The 19,306-nt window shown below is 42.6% G+C and overlaps 1 protein-coding gene across 4 annotated transcripts in view; it reads right to left on the bottom strand.

Annotated features, from left to right (window-relative positions):
- Positions 1–19,306, bottom strand: part of greb1l (GREB1 like retinoic acid receptor coactivator) — a 327,170-nt gene that overhangs the window by 138,508 nt on the left and 169,356 nt on the right. For 3 of the 4 annotated variants that reach the window (XM_048529559.2, XM_048529560.2, XM_059646085.1), the window contains exon 2: positions 12,630–12,748. The exons of the other annotated variant lie outside the window; for it this stretch is intronic. In XM_048529559.2, coding sequence (XP_048385516.1) covers positions 12,630–12,665 — 36 coding nt within the window. In that variant the 5' untranslated portion in view covers positions 12,666–12,748. The remainder of the gene's footprint in view (positions 1–12,629; positions 12,749–19,306) is intronic. 4 annotated transcript variants of the gene reach the window in all.

Here is a 19,306-nt window from a genome sequence, read left to right as displayed (position 1 = left end):
TAATTTCAGCACTGTGTTATGGAGTTTGAGTGAGATCTGGAGGCACTGAGGAGCATTCAGGAGAATGCCAGTTATGTAGAAAGCATATACAAGGCGGAGGTCACCCCATAGTGTAAAAGGGTGCAGGAGGATAGGGAATGGGTGACTGTCACACACAGGCATAGCGTGAGGCTAGTAGTGGAGGAGACCCATCCCAATAGCCAACCGGTACTTCATGCTGAGTTCTGGTGTGGTTATCATGCCTCAGGGAATTGCAGCCAAAGCAAATCCCACAGCACAGCAGGGCACCTAGCTGCACTGAGAGGGGAGAAAAAGGCTGTTAGGACTGTAGTGATTGGAGTCTCGACCATAAGGGGATCGGAGATGCACTTCTGCAGTCACTCTAATGACGACGGGATGGTGTGAAGACTTCCTGGTGCAAGGGTCTTGCAAATTACTGAGCAACTGCAGGGCATTTTGAAGTGGTGGTGGGGGGAGGCATGGCGAAGGGAACCAGCCAGTGGTAATAATACATGTTGGTACCAATGACATAGGAAAGAACAGCGATGAGGTCCTGAAAACTGAGTTTAGGAAATTAGAGGCCAGATTGAAAGTCAAGACCTCAAAAATTAGCAATCTCCAAATTACTACCCAGCGAATCCCCGCCTCCCTAACCATTCCTCCCACCTCAAGCCCCACCCCCATCTCCTACCCACTAGCCTCATCCCGCCTCCTTGACCTATTTGTCCTCCCTGGATCGGCCTACCCCCTCCCTAACACCCAACCTATGTTCACTTTCACTGGCTCTAACCCTGCCTCTTTGACCTGTCTGTCTCCTCTCACAATATCTTCTCCTTTATCCATCTTCTATCTGCCTCCCACGCTCTCCCTATTTATTTCAGAATCCCCTTCCCCTCCCCCATTTCTGAAGAAGGGTCTCTACCCGAAACGTCAACTTTCCTGCTCCTCTGATGCTGCTTGGCTCGCTGTGTTCATCCAGCTTCACACCATGTTATCTCAGATTCTCCAGCATCGGCAGTTCCTACTATCTCTAGATTATTATCTGTGGCATTTCCCAGTGAGGTTAGGAATTGGCAGATTAGGCAATTTATTATGAACTGGGGAAGTAGTGTAGGAGGGAGGAGTTTAAATTTCTGACTAATTGAGGCTGTTTCTGGGAATGGTGGGATCTATTCAAGATGGACTGTCAAACAATGGTTTTGCTAGCACAGTTGGATGGGCTTTAAACAAATTTGGCGATGGTGATGGGAACATAAGGGTGGGTCTGAGATACCTAGAATGGGTGACAGCTTAAGGAAAAACGGAATCAAGATAGTACATAAAATGCAAGATGCAGCTGGGTAGCACAGCACTAAGATAAGTGGAAACCAGAAAGTGACAGCGAGAGAGAGAATGTTTAAAAACAACGCTTCTTCTGGTGGAGATGTTAAGATTCAAAAGGAAGGCATTAAAACTTGCATAAGGGCACTTTACCTGAATGCTTGTAGCATTTGAAACAAGGTAAATGAGTTGACAGCACTCACCTCTGTGAATGGGTATAATTTAGTGGCCATTACAGAGATATGGTTGCACGACGGTCATGATTGGGAATTAAATATCCAGGGGTGTCAGACTATTTGGAAGGGCAGACAGGAAGGAAAAGAGAGGTGATGACACTCTGATGTTTAAGGATGACATCAGGGCGGTTGTAAGGGAAGACACAAGTTCTATGGAGAAAAAGGCTGAATCAATGTGGGTAGACATAGCAAGGGGAAAATGCCATTGGTAGGCACAGTCTATAGGCCACCAAATAATAACATCACAGTAGGGTGGGCACAAAATAAAAAAAAACCGATGCATGTAAAAATGGAATGGCAATTATCATGGGAGATGTTAATCTACATATTGATTGGTCGAACGAAGCCAGTTAAGGCAGCCTTGGGTAGGAGTTCATAGAATAAGTCTGAGACAGTTTCCTCAAACTGTATGTAATGGAACCTACGTGGGAGCAAGCCAACATGGATCTGGTTCTATGTAATGAGACAGGAATAATTAATGATTACATAGTTAAGGATCCTCTCAGAAAGAGCGATCACAGCATGGTTGAATCTAAAATACAGAGGGAGGGTGAAAGGTAAAATCCAGTATTAGTGTCTTGTGCTTAGACAAAGGACACTACAATGGGATGAGGGAGGAGTTAACTAAAGTAGACTCAGCACAAAGACTATATGATGGAACAATTGAGGAATAATGAAGGACCTTCAAAGCGATTTTTCACAGCGCTCAGCAACAGTATAGTGGAAAGGAAGGGTTGTACGAGAAGAGGTAATCAAATATGGATAACTAAGGAAATAAAGGAGGGTATCAAATTGAAAACTAATGCCGACAAAGTTACAAATATTACTGGGAAATGAGAGGATTGGGAAATCTTGGTGAGGTAGATTATGAGAGTAAACTAGCTCAGAATATAAAACGCTAAAAGCGAAAGGTTCTACAAATATTTAAAACAATAACTAGTGGCTAAAGTAAACACTGGTCCTTTAGAGGATGAGAATTGGGGATTTAATAATGGGAAATGAGGAAATGGCTGATATGCGGAGGAATGGAATTGTGGGAGATATAGCAGTTTGGATTGGAAATTGGCTTGCTGAAAGAAGACAGAGGGTGGTAGTTGATGGGAAATGTTCATCCTGGAGACCAGTTACTAGTGGTGTACTGCCAGGGTCGGTGTTGGGTCCACTGCTGTTTGTCATTTTTATAAATGAACTGGACGAGGGCGTAGAAGGATGGGTTAGTAAATTTGCAGACGACACTAAGGTCGGTGGAGTTGTGGATAGTGATGAAGGATGCTGTAGGTTGCAGAGAGACATAGATAAGCTGCAGAGCTGGGCTGACAGGTGGCAAATGGAGTTTAATGCAGACAAGTGTGAGGTGATGCACTTTGGTAGGAGTAACCAGAAGGCAGTACAGGGCTAATGGTAAGATTCTTAGTAGTGTAGATGAGCAGAGAGATCTCGGAATCCATGTACATAGATCCTTGAAAGTTGCCACCCAGGTTGACAGGGCTGTTAAGAAGGCATACAGTGTTTTAGCTTTTATTAATAGAGGGATCGAGTTCTGGAACCAAGAGGTTATGGTTAAGCTGTACAAAACTCTGGTGCGGCCGCACTTGGAGTAGTGTGTACAGTTCTGGTCACTGCATTATAAGAAGGATGTGGAAGCTTTGGAAAGGGTGCAGAGGAGATTTACTAGGATGTTGCCTGGTATGGAGGGAAGGTCTTACGAGGAAAGGCTGAGGGACTTGAGGCTGTTTTCATTAGAGAGAAGAAAGTTGAGAGGTGACTTAATTGAAACATATAAAATAATCAGAGGGTTAGATAGGGTGGATAGGGAGAGCCTTTTTCCTCGGATGGTGACGGCGAGCACGAGGGGGCATAGCTTTAAATTGAGGGGTGAAAGATATAGGACAGATGTCAGAGGTAGTTTCTTTACTCAAAGAGTAGTAAGGGAATGGAACGCTTTGCCTGCAACGGTAGTAGATTCGGCAACTTTAGGTACATTTAAGTCGTCATTGGATAAGCATATGGACGTACGTGGAATAGTGTAGGTTAGATGGGCTTGAGATCAGTATGACAGGTTGGCACAACATCGAGGGCCGAAGGGCCTGTACTGTGCTGTAATGTTCTATGTTCTATGTAGGCATTTTGTGTTTTCACAGTGGAAGACAAAAATAACATGCCAATAATTGATGATGAGACGCTTATGACTGGTGAGGACCTAGTAATGATCATTTTCACTAAACAGGTAGTGTTAGGCAAGCTAACAGGTCTAAAGGCAGACATGTCTCCTGTCCCTGGTGGAATGTATCCCAAGATACTGAAAGAGATGACAGGGCAAACAGCAAATGTGCTTTTGGTAATTTATCAAAATTCACTGGACTCTGGGGCAGTTACAGCAGATTGGAAAACAGCAAATGTGTCACCACTGTTTAGAAAAGGAGATAGGCAAAAGGCAGGTAACTCTAGGCCTGTTAGCTTAACTTCTATAGTGGGTAAATGCTTGAATCTATCATTAAGGAGAAATAGAGAGACATCTGGAAAGAAATTGTCTGATCGGTCAGATGTAGCACGGTTTCGTGAAAGGCATGTTATGTATAACTAATTATGTATAACTAATTTCCCACAATTCTTTAAAGATGTTCCATGTGTGGTGGACAATGGGAAACTGGTGGATGTAGTGTATTTGGATTTCCAGAAAGCATTCATAAGACATAAGATGCTTAAGACAAACGTGGACGGTGTTTTGGATAATGTATTAGTATGGACAGAGGAATGATTAACCAACAGAAGGCAAAAAGTGGGAAAAAATGGGTGTTTTTCTGGTCAGAGATCAGTGACGTGTGGTGCGCCTCAGGGATCAGTGTTGGACTGCAGTTGTTTAAAATTTACATAGATGATTTGGAGTTGGGGTCCAAATTACATAGTTAAGGCTCCTCTCTGTACCTCCAATGATGTACTCATTCGAATTTAGAAGAATGAGGGGGTATCTTCCAGAAACGTATAAAATTATGAAAGGAATAGATAAGGTAGAAGCAGGAAGGTTGGGTAAAGTAGAACTGCAGAACACAGCCTCAAAATAAGGTGGAATAGATTTAGCTGAGGAGGAACTTTTTCTCCCACAGGGTTCTGAATCTGTGGAATTACTTGCCCATTGAAGTAGTTGAGCTTACCTTGTTGAATGTTTTTAAGGTAAATATAGACAGACTTTCGAACAGTAAAGGAACTAAGGGTTATGGTGAGTGGGCCGGTAAGTGAAGTGGAGTCCAGAAAACGATCTTGCTAAATGGCAGAGCATGCCTGAGTGCCCAGATGGCCTGCTCCTACTCCTATTTATTACATCCTAAAATAAATTTATTTGATCCCCACTTGCCCTAAACTGATATTCCTTCATAAACCTCTACGTCCCTTCACCGCACTTTCTTTCCTTATAACACTCCTTAAAATCCAGCTCTTTGGCCAGGCTCCTAGCCATCTATCCTTATATCACAATGTGGTTTGCTGTACAACTTTGATATTTAGCTTACACATTATATATGAACAAGTTTTTGTTTTGATACTTAATGCGTGAATTACCAACGGGGTAAAATCATCCTTCACGACAGCATTTCACTGACACATTTATGTGCTTGTATGAAATACCTCTATCCAAAATTTTAAAGATATAAAAGCAACTGATTTTGTATATCACTATCAAGAACTCAAGTACCATTTCCAGAATGCGCTACTCACCTGGTCCAGTGAGTCTCATGCCAATGACCTTTAATGTCAGTCGCTTTCTCCTGCTCAAAGTATCACAAGCACCTTTATTAAACCTTGTTGCTTAGCAGCTCTATAGCCTTGAAATTACAGCACTTAACAACAGTTTCAAGCAACCAATTAACCATATGGCAAATTTCTGACAAGAAAAATCAGATAATGAGTTGGACAGTATTGCCCAAGTACTTTTCCGAAGAAAATGTGGAAAAATATAAAATATCTCATCTTAATCTTGCACATCTCTCAATACTCAAGTTGCAAAATGTTCCCTTAGAGAGAAAGTCAGAATATCAAACGTAGAACTCACTGGCTGTAAAAGATCTAAACGGAAACATAAATGAAATATGGAAGCTTATTACAGTTACTGAGGATTGATATTGAGGACAGAAAATGCATGAGTATAAAAAGTATAATGGCTGAAAACAAAAAGGAAATTCATAAAACAGAGAGGACGTGACAAAATAATGGCAAGAAAAGCAAGGAAAATTCAAAGTTTTTTTTAAATATATATCAACAGCAAGATAACAACTAAAGAGGAGGGCCTATGAGCAATCATAAGGACAACCTGTGCGTGGAAAGGGAGGAGGCTGACAGGTGTTTAAAGCACACTGCTTGATTGTATTTTAGACTGCAAGGGAAACAAGAGAAGAAAGAGCGGAGGTTCTGTCCAGTATTTTGCAATCCTTTCTGGCTACAAGTGTGGTGCTAGAAGACTGCAGCAACATTTAATATTATATCAGTTTTGAAGAAGTAGTAAAATAATGGACTATTTAGCTAAATCTCAGTGGTGGAGGATAGAGTGGAAAAAAAATTGAAGCACAAGTGAAATCTTCATCTATAATGACACAGACGAACAAAGACAGTCAGTACGTATTTCTTAATGGAAGACAAAAGAACTGCGGATGCTGTAAATCTGGAACAAAAACAAAGTTGCTGGAAAAGCTCAGGAGGTCTGGCAGCATCCGTGAAGGAGAAAGCAGAGTTAACGCTTCGGGTCAGGTTCTGAGGAAGGGTCACTGAACCCGAAAAGTTAACTCTGTTTTCTCTTTCTTAATAGAAGATTGTGTCTAATTGCAAAACAAAAAGAGTCGATGAGATGAAGGGTCTAGGCCCGAAACGTCAGCTTTTGTGCTCCTGAGATGCTGCTTGGCCTGCTGTGTTCATCCAGCCTCACACTTTGTTTTCTTGGATTCTCCAGCATCTGCAGTTCCCATTATCTCTGAGTCGATGAGAGTTGTGCATTTGGATCGCCAATATAGATTTCAGCAAAACTGTTATCACAAATGGAATTAAGGGTTATGATACAAAGGCAGGTAAGTGGAGCTGAGTCTCAAAAAGATCAGCCATGATCTTATTGAATGGCGGAGCAGGCTGAAGGAACCAGGTGGCCTGCTCCTAGTTCTTATGTATGTTCTTTGAAGAGATTGAACATGGTACACAGATCACAAGAGTAAAAGTTGTGAAATCCAAGGCAAGTTGGATTTAAAACTGGCCCAGAGGAAGGAAGTAAACTGTTTGACTTGGCATTTTGTGAATGGAAGGCTGATGCCTGTCAGAATTCTTCAAGACCGAGACCATATGTGTAGACATCAATGAATCATAGGATCGTGGGATCACTAAAATGTGGATGCAGGGCATTTGGCCCATCAAGTCCACACCAACCCCAAACAGTATCCCACTCAGACCCACCTCCTGCCCTATCCCTGTAACCCTGCATTTTCCATGGCTAATCCACATAGCCCGCACATCCCTGCACATTATGGGCAATTTACCATGGCCAATCCACCTATCCTGCCTATCTGGAATGTGGGAGGAAGCCAGAGTACCCACAAGAAATCCACACAGACATGGGGAGAATGTGCAAACTCCACACTGGACAGTCACCCAAGGGTGGTATCGAACCCAGGTCCATTGTACTATAAGGCAGCAGTGCTAAGCACTGAGCCACTGTGCTGCCTTCAATGATTGGAGTTGATTGTAGTAGGTAAGATTAAGAAGTATGCAGATGATACAATCCTTAATAATGTTACGAATAATTAAGAAGAAAGCTGTAGCCTGGAGGAATTTATTAATGTTGTAGTCAGGTGGCAGAACTATGCAGTTTAATCTGGAGAAGTGTGAGGTAATGTATTTGAGGAGGGTAATGAGCCAAAGGAGTGTACAATAAATAGTAGGATACTTTTAGAAGGTCGAAAGGAACCTTACAGAACACATCCACAGATCTCTGGAAGTGTTGCACAGATAGATAAGGTAGCCAAGAAAGCATGTGGAACACTTGCCTTTACTTACCAAGGCAAAGAACTCAAGACACGGGAAATTATGTAAAACTGTAGAAAACTCTAGATAATTGCTTGGTAATACAGAATTTAAATAATGTTTTTAGGGTGCTAAAAAAGACTTAAAAACAGGGACACCGATTTATGCAGCTTGGGACAAGGGTGCTGATCTGTTCGGCCATCATTGGTATGGAGACGCAGCAAAGATAGTTAACAGTTAAACTTAGTTCATAAAACAGTGGGGTGGACTTGATTTGTCGCAGTGTCACTTGGGAATACAGCAGAAATTAACAGTCACCATAATCCTTTTCTTTTCCTTCATAAAACAGTGAAATGTATGTACAAATTTCTTTTGCCTGTACAAAATAATGTCTTGTGTATTAATATTCATAGCTTCTTCCAGACATAAATACATGACACTGTAAGCTCAAGTAATGATCTTAGACTGGTTTCTGATTAAATTCTTAGCACAATCCAGATTACAGTCATTCCTCTGTATCAGTGAGGGTTCCGTTCCTGAGAACTCCCATAAATGATCAAATTCACAACTGAGAAGGTTGTTAAAAACAGATACACTATTTTTGCCCAGGAATGATGACTTTTGTTGTTATTTGTATTTTGGCACAGTTAGGCAAATTCAAGATTTTTGATTACACAGTTACAGAGGATTTACTGTATTTAAAGAATGATTTCCAGTCGCAGATTCACAGGTAATTCTGTATTACCAAGCAATTATTTAGAGTAAAACAGTAGGCATACTGTTTTAAGGCTTGCAAGCAAATAAGATGATAGCTAGGCCAAAGCTGGATTAGTGCATGCAGTTCAGCTCACCAAATGGTAGGAAAGATATAACTGCATTAGACAGGACACAGAGTAAGTCTACCAAGATGTTCCCTGAACTGCAGCAGTTTAATAATAAGGTAAGGTTGGATAGGCCTGGATTGTTTTCTTTGAAACAGAGGAAGCAGAACGAAGGCCTAATTGAAGTGTACAATATTAGGAAGTGTCTAGGTACAGGAGCTAGGAAGGTCCTATGCTACTTGGATGAAACATCTACAATCAAGTCCTTAAGATTTAGGGCAAGGGGATTGGAGGGGATTTTTCTTTCATCCCAAGAGCGTTAGGGATCTGAATGCACTGCCTCAAAAGGATAGCAGAAGCAGACGTCTTCATGGAATTTTTTTTTTAAAGTATTTGCATTTGAAGTACAATGACAATGACCTACAAGGCTATAAACCAGAAACTGCGAAGGGGGATTAGTTTGAATGGCAACTTGTCAGACAAACAGATGGTACGAATTATCTCCATTATTGCTGTACATTTCTATGTTTCTAAGAAAATGGTTTGGCACACAACATGCAGCAGAGACTATGTGGATGGGAAATATTGCTGACACAAACAATTGCAAAGCCAAGCACTGTAGATGAAGTGCAAGTCACAATTCTAATACCCATGCTGCCAAGATGCAAAGCCTTGCCATGCTAAGTGAATGCATTAATTACTGCCCTGAAGACTCTGCACAATGGGAGGAAAACAGAAGTGTCATCTTCAGACTGCTTCAGAGATCTTGTCAAAAATGCCCTACTAACAATTTGTTCACTCATTCATACAGCAGCAAGATAAACATAATAGCAGTCATGCTACATAGATGCCAGGCAATGATCATCTCCAATAAGAGATGATCTAACCACCGTTCATTGACAATGACATTACTATCACTGAATACCCCACCATCAACCCTCTGGGGATTATCAATGAGCAGAAACTTAGGGCACGAGCCATTTAAAAATAGTGGTTACAATAGCAGGTCAGAGGCTACGAATCTGACTCGAGGAACTCACCTCCTGATTCACAAAATCCTGTCTACCATCTACAAAGCACAAGTGAAGAGTGTGATGGAATACTCCCCAGTTGCCTGGACAAGCATCCAAGCTAAAGGAGCTTGTTAGATTGATGTCACATCCACGCACTACACCAGTGATATTAAGTAGCAGCAATGTGTAGATGCACTGCAGAAATTTATCAAGGCTGCCTAAACAGCACCTTCTAAACTCACAACCACTTCCATTTAGAAGGACAAGGGTGGTAAAGGCGAGTTAGGTAAAGGGGAAGTACAACGAGATCTAGGTGTTCTTGTACATCAATCAATGAAAGCAAGCATGCAGGTACAGCAGGCAGTGAAGAAAGCTAATGGCATGCTGGCCTTTATAACAAGAGGAATTGAGTATAGGAGCAAAGAGGTCCTTCTGCAGCTGTACAGGGCCCTGGTGAGACCACACCTGGAGTATTGTGTGCAGTTTTGGTCTCCAAATTTGAGGAAGGACATTCTTGCTGTTGAGGGAGTGCCACGTAGGTTCATGAGGTCAATTCCTCGAATGGCGTGACTATCTTATGTTGAAAGATTGGAGCGACTGGGCTTGTATACACTTGAGTTTAGAAGGATGAGAAGGGATCTGATTGAGACATATAAGATTATTGAGTGATTGGACACTTTGGAGGCAGGAAGCATGTTTCTGCTGATGGGTAAGTCCAGAACCAGAGGACACAGTTTAAAAATAAGGGGTAGGCCATTTAGAACAGAGTTGAGGAAAAACTTCTTCACCCAGAGAGTGGTGGATATATAGAATGCTCTGCCCCAGAAGGCAGTGGAGGCCAACTCTCTGGATATTTCCAAGAAAGAGATGGATAGAGCTCTTAAAGATAGTGGAATCAAGGGTTATGGGGATAAGGCAGGAACAGGATACTGATTGTAAATGATCAGCCATGATCATAATGAACGGTGGTGCTGGCTCAAAGGGCCGAATGGCCTACTCCTGCACCTATTGTCTATTGTAATTACATGAAAACACCACCAGTTGCAAGTTTCCCTCCAAGTCACTGTGCATCCTGACTTGGAAATATGTCTCTATTCCTTCAGCATCAAAGGTCAATATCCTGGAACCCAGCGGCACCACAGATCTAGCTACAGCATGTAGACTGTAGCAGGTCAAGACAGCTCACAGCCACCCTCTCAAGGGCAATTAGGGACAGGCAATAAATGCTGGCCAAGCAGCAATGTTGACTTCCCACAGGTGAATTTTAAAAACAGCTGGCAAACCCATGGAGAAAGTTAATCTCACATAATAACAATAGAACATTATCTTGATAAACTGCTCATTGAGACATCTTTCCCTACAGTCTTATCAAACCACACAAAAATTATGTCCCTTTACACCCACCTGTGACCTGTTCTGATTAACACAGCTTGGCCAAATGGTTGAGTAAATTGCTACAATCAATTCTGAGCAAGATTTGTAAATACATGGTGAAGGATTCCTTTCTGTTTACAAATTTCATACAAGGCGTGCATATTGATAGCAATAAGCTGACCATGTGCTCATTTGACATTGCTAGTCCATTCATATATACTGCGCAAGGAAGCCACGTTCATCACGATAAGATGACAATCTTAACACACGACCATCGTGTGACTCCATTTATTGAACTTATGAACTTGGCAACTAATGCAGTTCAGTTTAGTTTAAACAACACTCTGCACATCCATAGATGTAAGCAAATGGTGTTATTATGGGATCCCTACTGTGCCCAGTTCCGGCAAATATCTTTTTTGGATTCCACGGTGAACAAATCTTGGATGCGATAACACCTAATCTACTCCCCTTTGCATATTTCTGTTATGTAGTGATACATTTTCTACATTTGAATCCATAGCTACATGCAAGTATTTTCCAATATGTCTTAAATGGGTTCCAGCCTGTGTGCTCAAGATCATCTTTGAATGGAGCAATTGGTGCAATCAAATGAGCTCCATTTCCTCAAATAATTCCTCATTGCAAAATTGGCCACAGGTTCTCTTGTAGTCTATTGCAAAGTTACCCTCAATGATCAATATACACACTGGGGTTCCCACATTCACAATAAGATTGGTCTTGCTGGCAAATTTCATATACAAGGTCTGAGCCATTTATTTATCATGCAAATTTGGTACTGAAATAGGGTGCATCGAAGCCATCCAGCAGGATAAGGGTTTCTCAATCTGATTATTTCTTGCTGTATATCATGCAAATTCACAAACGCCCTCAAGGCTTTTGGTCCTGCACAGTGCTCAGTCTATCTCTGATAAAGTATCTCAAAAGTTTGAGCAACAGGTGAAGCTGTCTTTTATGCAGTGCTACTATGCAGAATCAGCATGAGTGGAGTTAGTCAGGAACATGATACTGCAGTCAAGCCAAGGAGTCATTCTGGCCATCTCACAAAAGAATAATGTACCTTCAGTTATTTCCATGCCAGTGTGATGCTAGGTACGCAAGCCATATGATCCAAAGATTAGCTGATCATATCAAACAACATATTCATTCAGCTGTTCACAACAAGCAAAGCTGACCATACCCAGGTAACTCACCTTTGCAAATCTCGAAATACAGTTCCCGACATTACATGTGTTTCTGTGAATGGTCAACATTTACCAAATAATCCTGAGTGTGCAAATAATTATGCTCACAACTAATTCAAGATTGTCAGTCAGGCTTATTGTGTGGCACACTTTCATTTATTGGAAGCTACATACATAAATACACAGGGTTCTGTTTCTTGCATACAGAAAGAACATGTGAATACATTTAACCATCTGAACTCAAAACAAAAATGACAAGCATTCTCTGGTCAAGACATTGCCTGAGGGAGGAACCAGAGTCAACCTTTCTGACGTATGATTTAAATGAAGCTTGAGAGTTAACTGTCAATTATTATATAACTGGTGCATTATCCAGAGCAGTCTCTCGCCAAAGTCCACTTGCCAACCAATCAGCACTCTCCTCCCATATCTTATAAGTGTTCTTTTCAGTTCACTTTAGTATTTCAATTGTCCTGATGGGTACATAGTTGCAAATTTACGAAGGGGCCTAAGGTCCTGTAATGTGTTCAGGCTCTCTCAGATGAACAACCTCAAAAGTTTGACAAAATGTGCCATTTATTCCAGCAAAACCCAAGTTCAATATTATCAAATTACATTGTATAAAACTACATACAGGGATTACAGGAATTAGTTAAACCTCTTTACCTCTTTTTCTTTCAAATCAACCTTCTGGAAATGCATTCATGTTTTTTAGGCAACAAGTAGAAAAGTAGAGTGGAATCTCCACAGTCAGTAAATCTTCTCAATGGCAGAAACTATGAGTCCTAAACAAAGGAAAGCCAAAGATCATGAAATAAGCAAAATAACCACATTTTTCCACAAATTAGTCATAGAATCGCGATTGAGTGGAAGCAGATCATTTGGCCTATTGAGTCCACATCAACCCTCCAAAGAGCATCCCGCCCAGACCCACCCTCTGCCCTGTAACCCTGCATTTCCCATGGCCAATCCACCTAACTTGCACATCTTTGGACTATGGGAGGAAACCAGAGCACCCAGGGGAAACCCATGCAGACATGGGGCCAGAGTGGTGGTGGGATTGTGCAAACTCCATACAGACAGTCACCAAAGGCTGGAATTGAACCCAGGTCACTGCCACTGTCAGGCAGCAGTGCTAGCTGGTGAGCCACTGTGCTGCCCTGCAGCTGCAACTGAAAATTCAGGTATGTGCTAATCATCCAGCTCTTTTTTTTAAATCAACATACATTGTGCAAACATGTCAATTTTTACATTAGACACCAGGTAAATTTCTTTGTTTCTGGGTTTTCAGAGGAGGATTTGTTAGAAACACTGGAATCTGAATAGTCAGTTCCACAGGCTACCAGAGAAATTTCCAGTGGAGAATATGCCACTTACAACATAGCAACCTAAATGCCTTAAAAACTATGTTCTTTTTCACAAAGTGAAAGTGTGCTGAAGGAAATAATCTGATTAGAATTCCTGCAGTTCACTTGTCCTATTGGACTGGCCAATGTGCCTGAATGGAGACAACTGTTCATGTCTTGTTCACATACCTGCTCTCAATTGTCAGCAAAATGATGGAACAGGTCAACAGTATTTCCAATCAGCGCCTAATCTCTGACAGCCTGGGATTCCCCAAGATAACTCAGGGCCAGACTGCAATATATGGATAGTCTAAACAGAAGAGTTGGGCTCTAGAAGTGAGGTGGGAGTGACAGCACGGTAGCATTTGACAATTGTGGCATCAAGAAGCCCTAACAACAGTGGAGTCAATGAGAATCAGGAGGAAATTGTTTACTAAATGCATTTATATTTAGTACAAGGGAAGATGGCTGTGGTTGTTGAAATCCAACCACTTCAGAACTAGAACATTACGGCAGAAGTTGCTCAGAGCCATGCCGTAAGACCAAGATCTCTCCTTGACAATCAATGCTATTACTATTATTGAACTTCACCATAAACCATGGGGTTAGGGCAGACCAGAAACCTAACCCATATAAATATGACATCAAAGCCTGCAAAATTTGAGGCAAATGATTCAACTTCTGTCTCCACAAAGCCTTTCCACCAAAGAAAAAGCACAAGTCAGGAGTATGATTGAATAAAAGCTACTTACTTTGATAAGTACAGATCTAACAACATTTATGAAGCTCAATATTAACTCAGACAATATTGAATAGCACCTCATCCACCACTTGAAACATTCAATTCCCCACCATTGGTATATTGTGGCTGTAGTGTGTATCATATACAAGACGGAATTTATAAACTTGCAGAATTTTTCTTTAAAAGCACCTCCCAAATTACAGATTTCTAACTCATAGGGCAAGGATAGCAGACACAAGTCAAGGGAGAACCAGCAATTTTGTATTCAAGTCATACACCATACTGACTTGTATACATATTACCATTTCTTCATTGGTGCCAGATCAAAATCCTCTAACAATCTCCCTGATCTAAAATTGTGGGTGTTCCTAAACCACAGATTGCCAGTGATCTCTACATTGCATAAAACATAGAACAGTACAGCAAAATACAGGCCCTTCAGCCCACAATGTCGTGCTGACCTATTATCCTAATCTGAGATCAAACTACCCTGCATACCATATTATCTATGTGCCAATCCATCTATGTCGCTTAGATGCCCTTAATGTATCTGACTCCACTACCGCTGCTGGCAGCGCATTCTACTCACTCGTCACGTTCTGTGTAAAGAGCCTACCTCCGACATCTCCCCTATACCTTCTTCCAATCACCTTGAAATTATGCCCCCTCATAACTATCATTTCCGCCCTGGGAAAAAGTCTCTGGCTATCCAATCTATCTATGCCTCTCATCATCTTGTACACCTCTATCAAGTCACCTCTCATCCTTCCTTGCTCCAATGAAAAAAGCGCTAGTTCCCTCAACCTTTCCTCATAACATTGCCCTCCAGTTCAGGAAGCATCCTGGTAAATCTCCTCTGCACCCTCTCTAAAGCTTCCGCATCCTTCCCATAATGAGGCGACCAGAACTGAACAAAATATTCCAAGTGTAGGCTAACCAGCATAACCTCACAGTTCTTAAACTCAATTCCCCTGCCAATGAAAGCCAACACACCGTATGCCTTCTTAACAGTCCTATCAACTTGGGTGGCAACTTTGAAGGATCTATAGATGTAGACGCCAAGATCTCTCTGTTCCTCCACACTGCCAAGAATCCTGCCATTAACCCTGTATTCTGCATTCAAATTAGACCTTCCAAAATGAATCACTTCACACTTTTCTGGGTTGAATTCCATCTGCCATTTATTTGCCCAGCTCTGCATCCTGTGAAGGTCCTGTTGCAACTTACAACAGCCCTCCACACTATCCACAATTCCACCTATTTTCATGTCATCAGCAAACTTACTAATCCACCATTCCACTTCCTCATCCAAGTCATTTATAAAGATCACAAAGAGCAGAGGTCCCAGAACAGATCCTTGTGGAACACCACTGGTCACCTAGCGCCAGACTGAACAACCTGCACGGCCCGTTTCTATCTCCTTCCCAAAATCCACAAACCTGCCTGCCCTGGTCGACCCATTGTCTCAGCCTGTTCCTGCCCCACCGAACTCACCTCCACCTATCTGGACTCCATTTTCTCCCCTTTGGTCCAGGAACTCCCTACCTACATCCGTGACACCACCCATGCCCTCCACCTCCTCCAGGACTTCCAATTCCCTGGCCCCCAACACCTCATTTTCACCATGGACGTCCAGTCCCTATACACCTGTATTCCTCATGCAGATAGCCTCAAGGCCCTCCGCTTCTTCCTGTCCCGTGGGCCCGACCAGTCCCCCTCTACCAACACCCTCATCCGCCTAGCCGAACTCGTCCTCACCCTCAACAACTTCTCTTTCGATTCCTCCCACTTCCTACAGACAAAGGGGGTGGCCATGGGCACCCGCATGGGCCCCAGTTATGCCTGCCTCTTTGTAGGTTACGTGGAACAGTCCCTCTTCCGCACCCACACAGGCCCCAAACCCCACCTCTTCCTCCGTTACATTGATGACTGTATCGGCACCGCTTCTTGCTCCCCAGAGGAGCTTGAACAGTTCATCCACTTCACCAACACCTTCCACCCCAACTTTCAGTTCACCTGGGCCATCTCCAGCACATCCCTCACCTTCCTGGACCTCTCAGTCTCCATCTCAGGCAACCAGCTTGTAACTGATGTCCATTTCAAGCCCACCGACTCACACAGCTACCTAGAATACACCTCCTCCCACCCACCCTCCTGCAAAAATTCCATCCCCTATTCCCAATTCCTCCGCCTCCGCCGCATCTGCTCCCAAGATGAGGCATTCCACTCCCACACATCCCAGATATCCAAGTTCTTCAAGGACCGCAACTTTCCCCCCACAGTGGTCGAGAATGCCCTTGACCGCGTCTCCCACATTTCCCACAACACATCCCCTCACACCCCGCCAACGCCACAACCACCCAAAGAGGATCCCCCTCATTCTCACACACCACCCTACCAACGTCCGGATACCACGCATCATCCTCCAACAATTCCGCCATCTACAATCTGACCCCACCACCCAAGACATTTTTCCATCCCCACCCTTGTCTGCTTTCCGGAGAGACAACTCTCTCCGTGACTCCCTTGTTCGCTCCACACTGCCCTCCAACCGCACCACACCCGGCACCTTCCCCTGCAACCGCAGGAAATGCTACACTTGCCCCCACACCTCCTCCCTCACTCCTATCCCAGGCCCCAAGATGACTTTCCATATTAAGCAGAGGTTCACCTGCACATCTGCCAATGTGGTATACTGTATCCATTGTACCCGGTGTGACTTCCTCTACATTGGGGAAACCAAGCGGAGGCTTGGGGACCGCTTTGCAGAACACCGCCGCTCGGTTCGCAACAAACAACTGCACCTCCCAGTCGCAAACCATTTCCACTCCCCCTCCCATTCTTTAGATGACATGCCCATCATGGGCCTCCTGCAGGGCCACAATGATGCCACCCGAAGGTTGCAGGAACAGCAACTCATATTCCACTTGGGAACCCTGCAGCCCAATAGTATCAATGTGGACTTCACCAGCTTCAAAATCTCCCCTTCCCCCACCGCATCCCAAAACCAGCCCAGTTCGTCCCCTCCCCCCACTGCACCACACAACCAGCCCAGCTCTTCCCCTCCCCCCACTGCATCCCAAAACCAGTCCAACCTGTCTCTGCTTCCCTAACCTGTTCTTCCTCTCACCCATCCGTTCCTCCCATCTCAAGCTGCACCTCCATTTCCTACCTACTAACCTCATCCCACCTCCTTGACCTGTCCGTCTTCCCTGGACTGACCTATCCCCTCCCTACCTCCCCACCTATACTCTCCTCTCCACCTATCTTCTTTTCTCTCCATCTTCGGTCCGCCTCCCCCTCTCTCCCTATTTATTCCAGAACCCTCACCCCATCACCCTCTCTGATGAAGGGTCTAGGCCCAAAACGTCAGCTTTTGTGCTCCTGATATGCTGCTGGGCCTGCTGTGTTCATCCAGCCTCACATTTTATTATCTTGAATACTTTCCACCCTCTGTCTTGTATTTGACAGCCAATTCTGTATCCAGACAGCCACATTTCCCTGAATCCTATGCCTTCCATGCATGAATGGAAAAGAAAGTGAGAATTTTCTTAACGTTTGAATAGTGAACATTTTATATTTTCAAAACTATTTTCATGTTAATTTTAAATGATTTAATCGTTTTACAGGTATGTTCCAATTAGCCAAACTCTCAGTTATGAGTTAATTTAGCTTTTCAGACATAAACTAAAAAGTGGTATAAATTTAGGGTTAACAGGGAATGCAAAGTAAGTCGTTTAAGGATATTCTGTGCGTTAAATTTTATACAGAAAGTTTATAAAAATATGCAATGTTTATTGTTGTAAAAATGTATTTCATTATGTATGAGAGGACAAAGTTGATTGGTTAACAAGTGGATTCTAATTTGTAGACGCTTGCCATGAAGGTGACAACTAATAGTTAATTGCCAAGCTTTGTTTACATTTTAAACCAAGCAGATTGACTCTGATTGGTCAAGCCATTGCCCAGAGAAATCAACCAGAGTATCACAACTATTTTGTTCAGTTGAAACAGGAACACTGTGTGCACATGATCTTAATGTTTGTAAACAAAATGACCCTGCGTATTAATATATGTAGGCTCCAACATATGTACGTGTGCCACACTGCAAGCCCAACTAATAATCCAAGTTAGCTGTCAGCATAACCCTTTGTGCATACTGGATGATTTACTGAGTCACATCTCAAAACAAAGTTTGTCAGTTAACCAATCAATAACTGATGCATTCTCCATGGCAACATTTTTACCAGAGGCCCCTTGCAATATACAGCCATAATCTGATGAAGGGTCTAGGCCCAAAACGTCAGCTTTTGTGCTCCTGAGATGCTGCTTGGCCTGCTGTGTTCATCCAGCCTCACATTTTATTATCTTGCAATATACAGCCGTCTCCTCTCATGCAGCATGTTCTTATTTCTCGTGAACCAACTTGAGTGCAAGACAAAAAGCTTCAACAAAATGTCTTTTTCAGGACTACCCAAGTTTTATACCACCAAACACCTATGAATATGCAAGTCTTACTGCAAGTGATTATTACAGGCAAATTAACCATTATTTTTAAGAGGAAATCATATATTAAAAAACATGCAGGCAAAGAGCAGAGAAATGATATCATGGCAGATAATTTCACTGTTGTATTAGAACAGCAGACCAAACATTGCTACAATTTCTGATTCCTTGAAAACTCTGATGAGTGAAACTGCCTGTCATCATGCCACACTTAAGATTACCTTACCATTGGATAAATTTTCACGTAGAGTATCCTGTTTCAATAAGCAAAAAACACTAAATATGTCAATGAAGCAAAGAAATACAAACGAATCGGCAATATATTGCAGAATCACGAGGTAAGAGTTGTGTTGTGGGAATTTTGGAAATGTATTTCTAATTGGGTTCTCCCACCTGCTGAAAGAATTTCATAAGAGCTGATGAAAATTATTGAAACATATTTGCCACTGTTATTAATTTCATTATAAAATTTACATATTTAATTTGTTCTTCCCTCCTCCCATTCGACAAATTCATGGGGATGATTACCAATCATCACAGACAATGAAAACCCTATTCTCCAACCTCCATTTCCTAGATATCAATTCCACAATTAGAGAAATTATCTTCCACTGACCAATGAAACAAGCTTTCTCTCAACTACAACAAAGTGTAGAGCTGGATGAACACAGCAGGCCAAGCAGCATCTTAGCAGCACAAAAACTGAGGTTTCAGGCCGGGGCCCTTCATCCACTGTTATCTCTCATTCT

This window comes from Stegostoma tigrinum, chromosome 5 (assembly GCF_030684315.1).
Source record: "Stegostoma tigrinum isolate sSteTig4 chromosome 5, sSteTig4.hap1, whole genome shotgun sequence".
NCBI classification, from domain to species: domain Eukaryota; kingdom Metazoa; phylum Chordata; class Chondrichthyes; order Orectolobiformes; family Stegostomatidae; genus Stegostoma; species Stegostoma tigrinum.
Note: the sequence above shows the minus strand (reverse complement) of the source record. Positions and strands in the feature narration are given on the sequence as shown.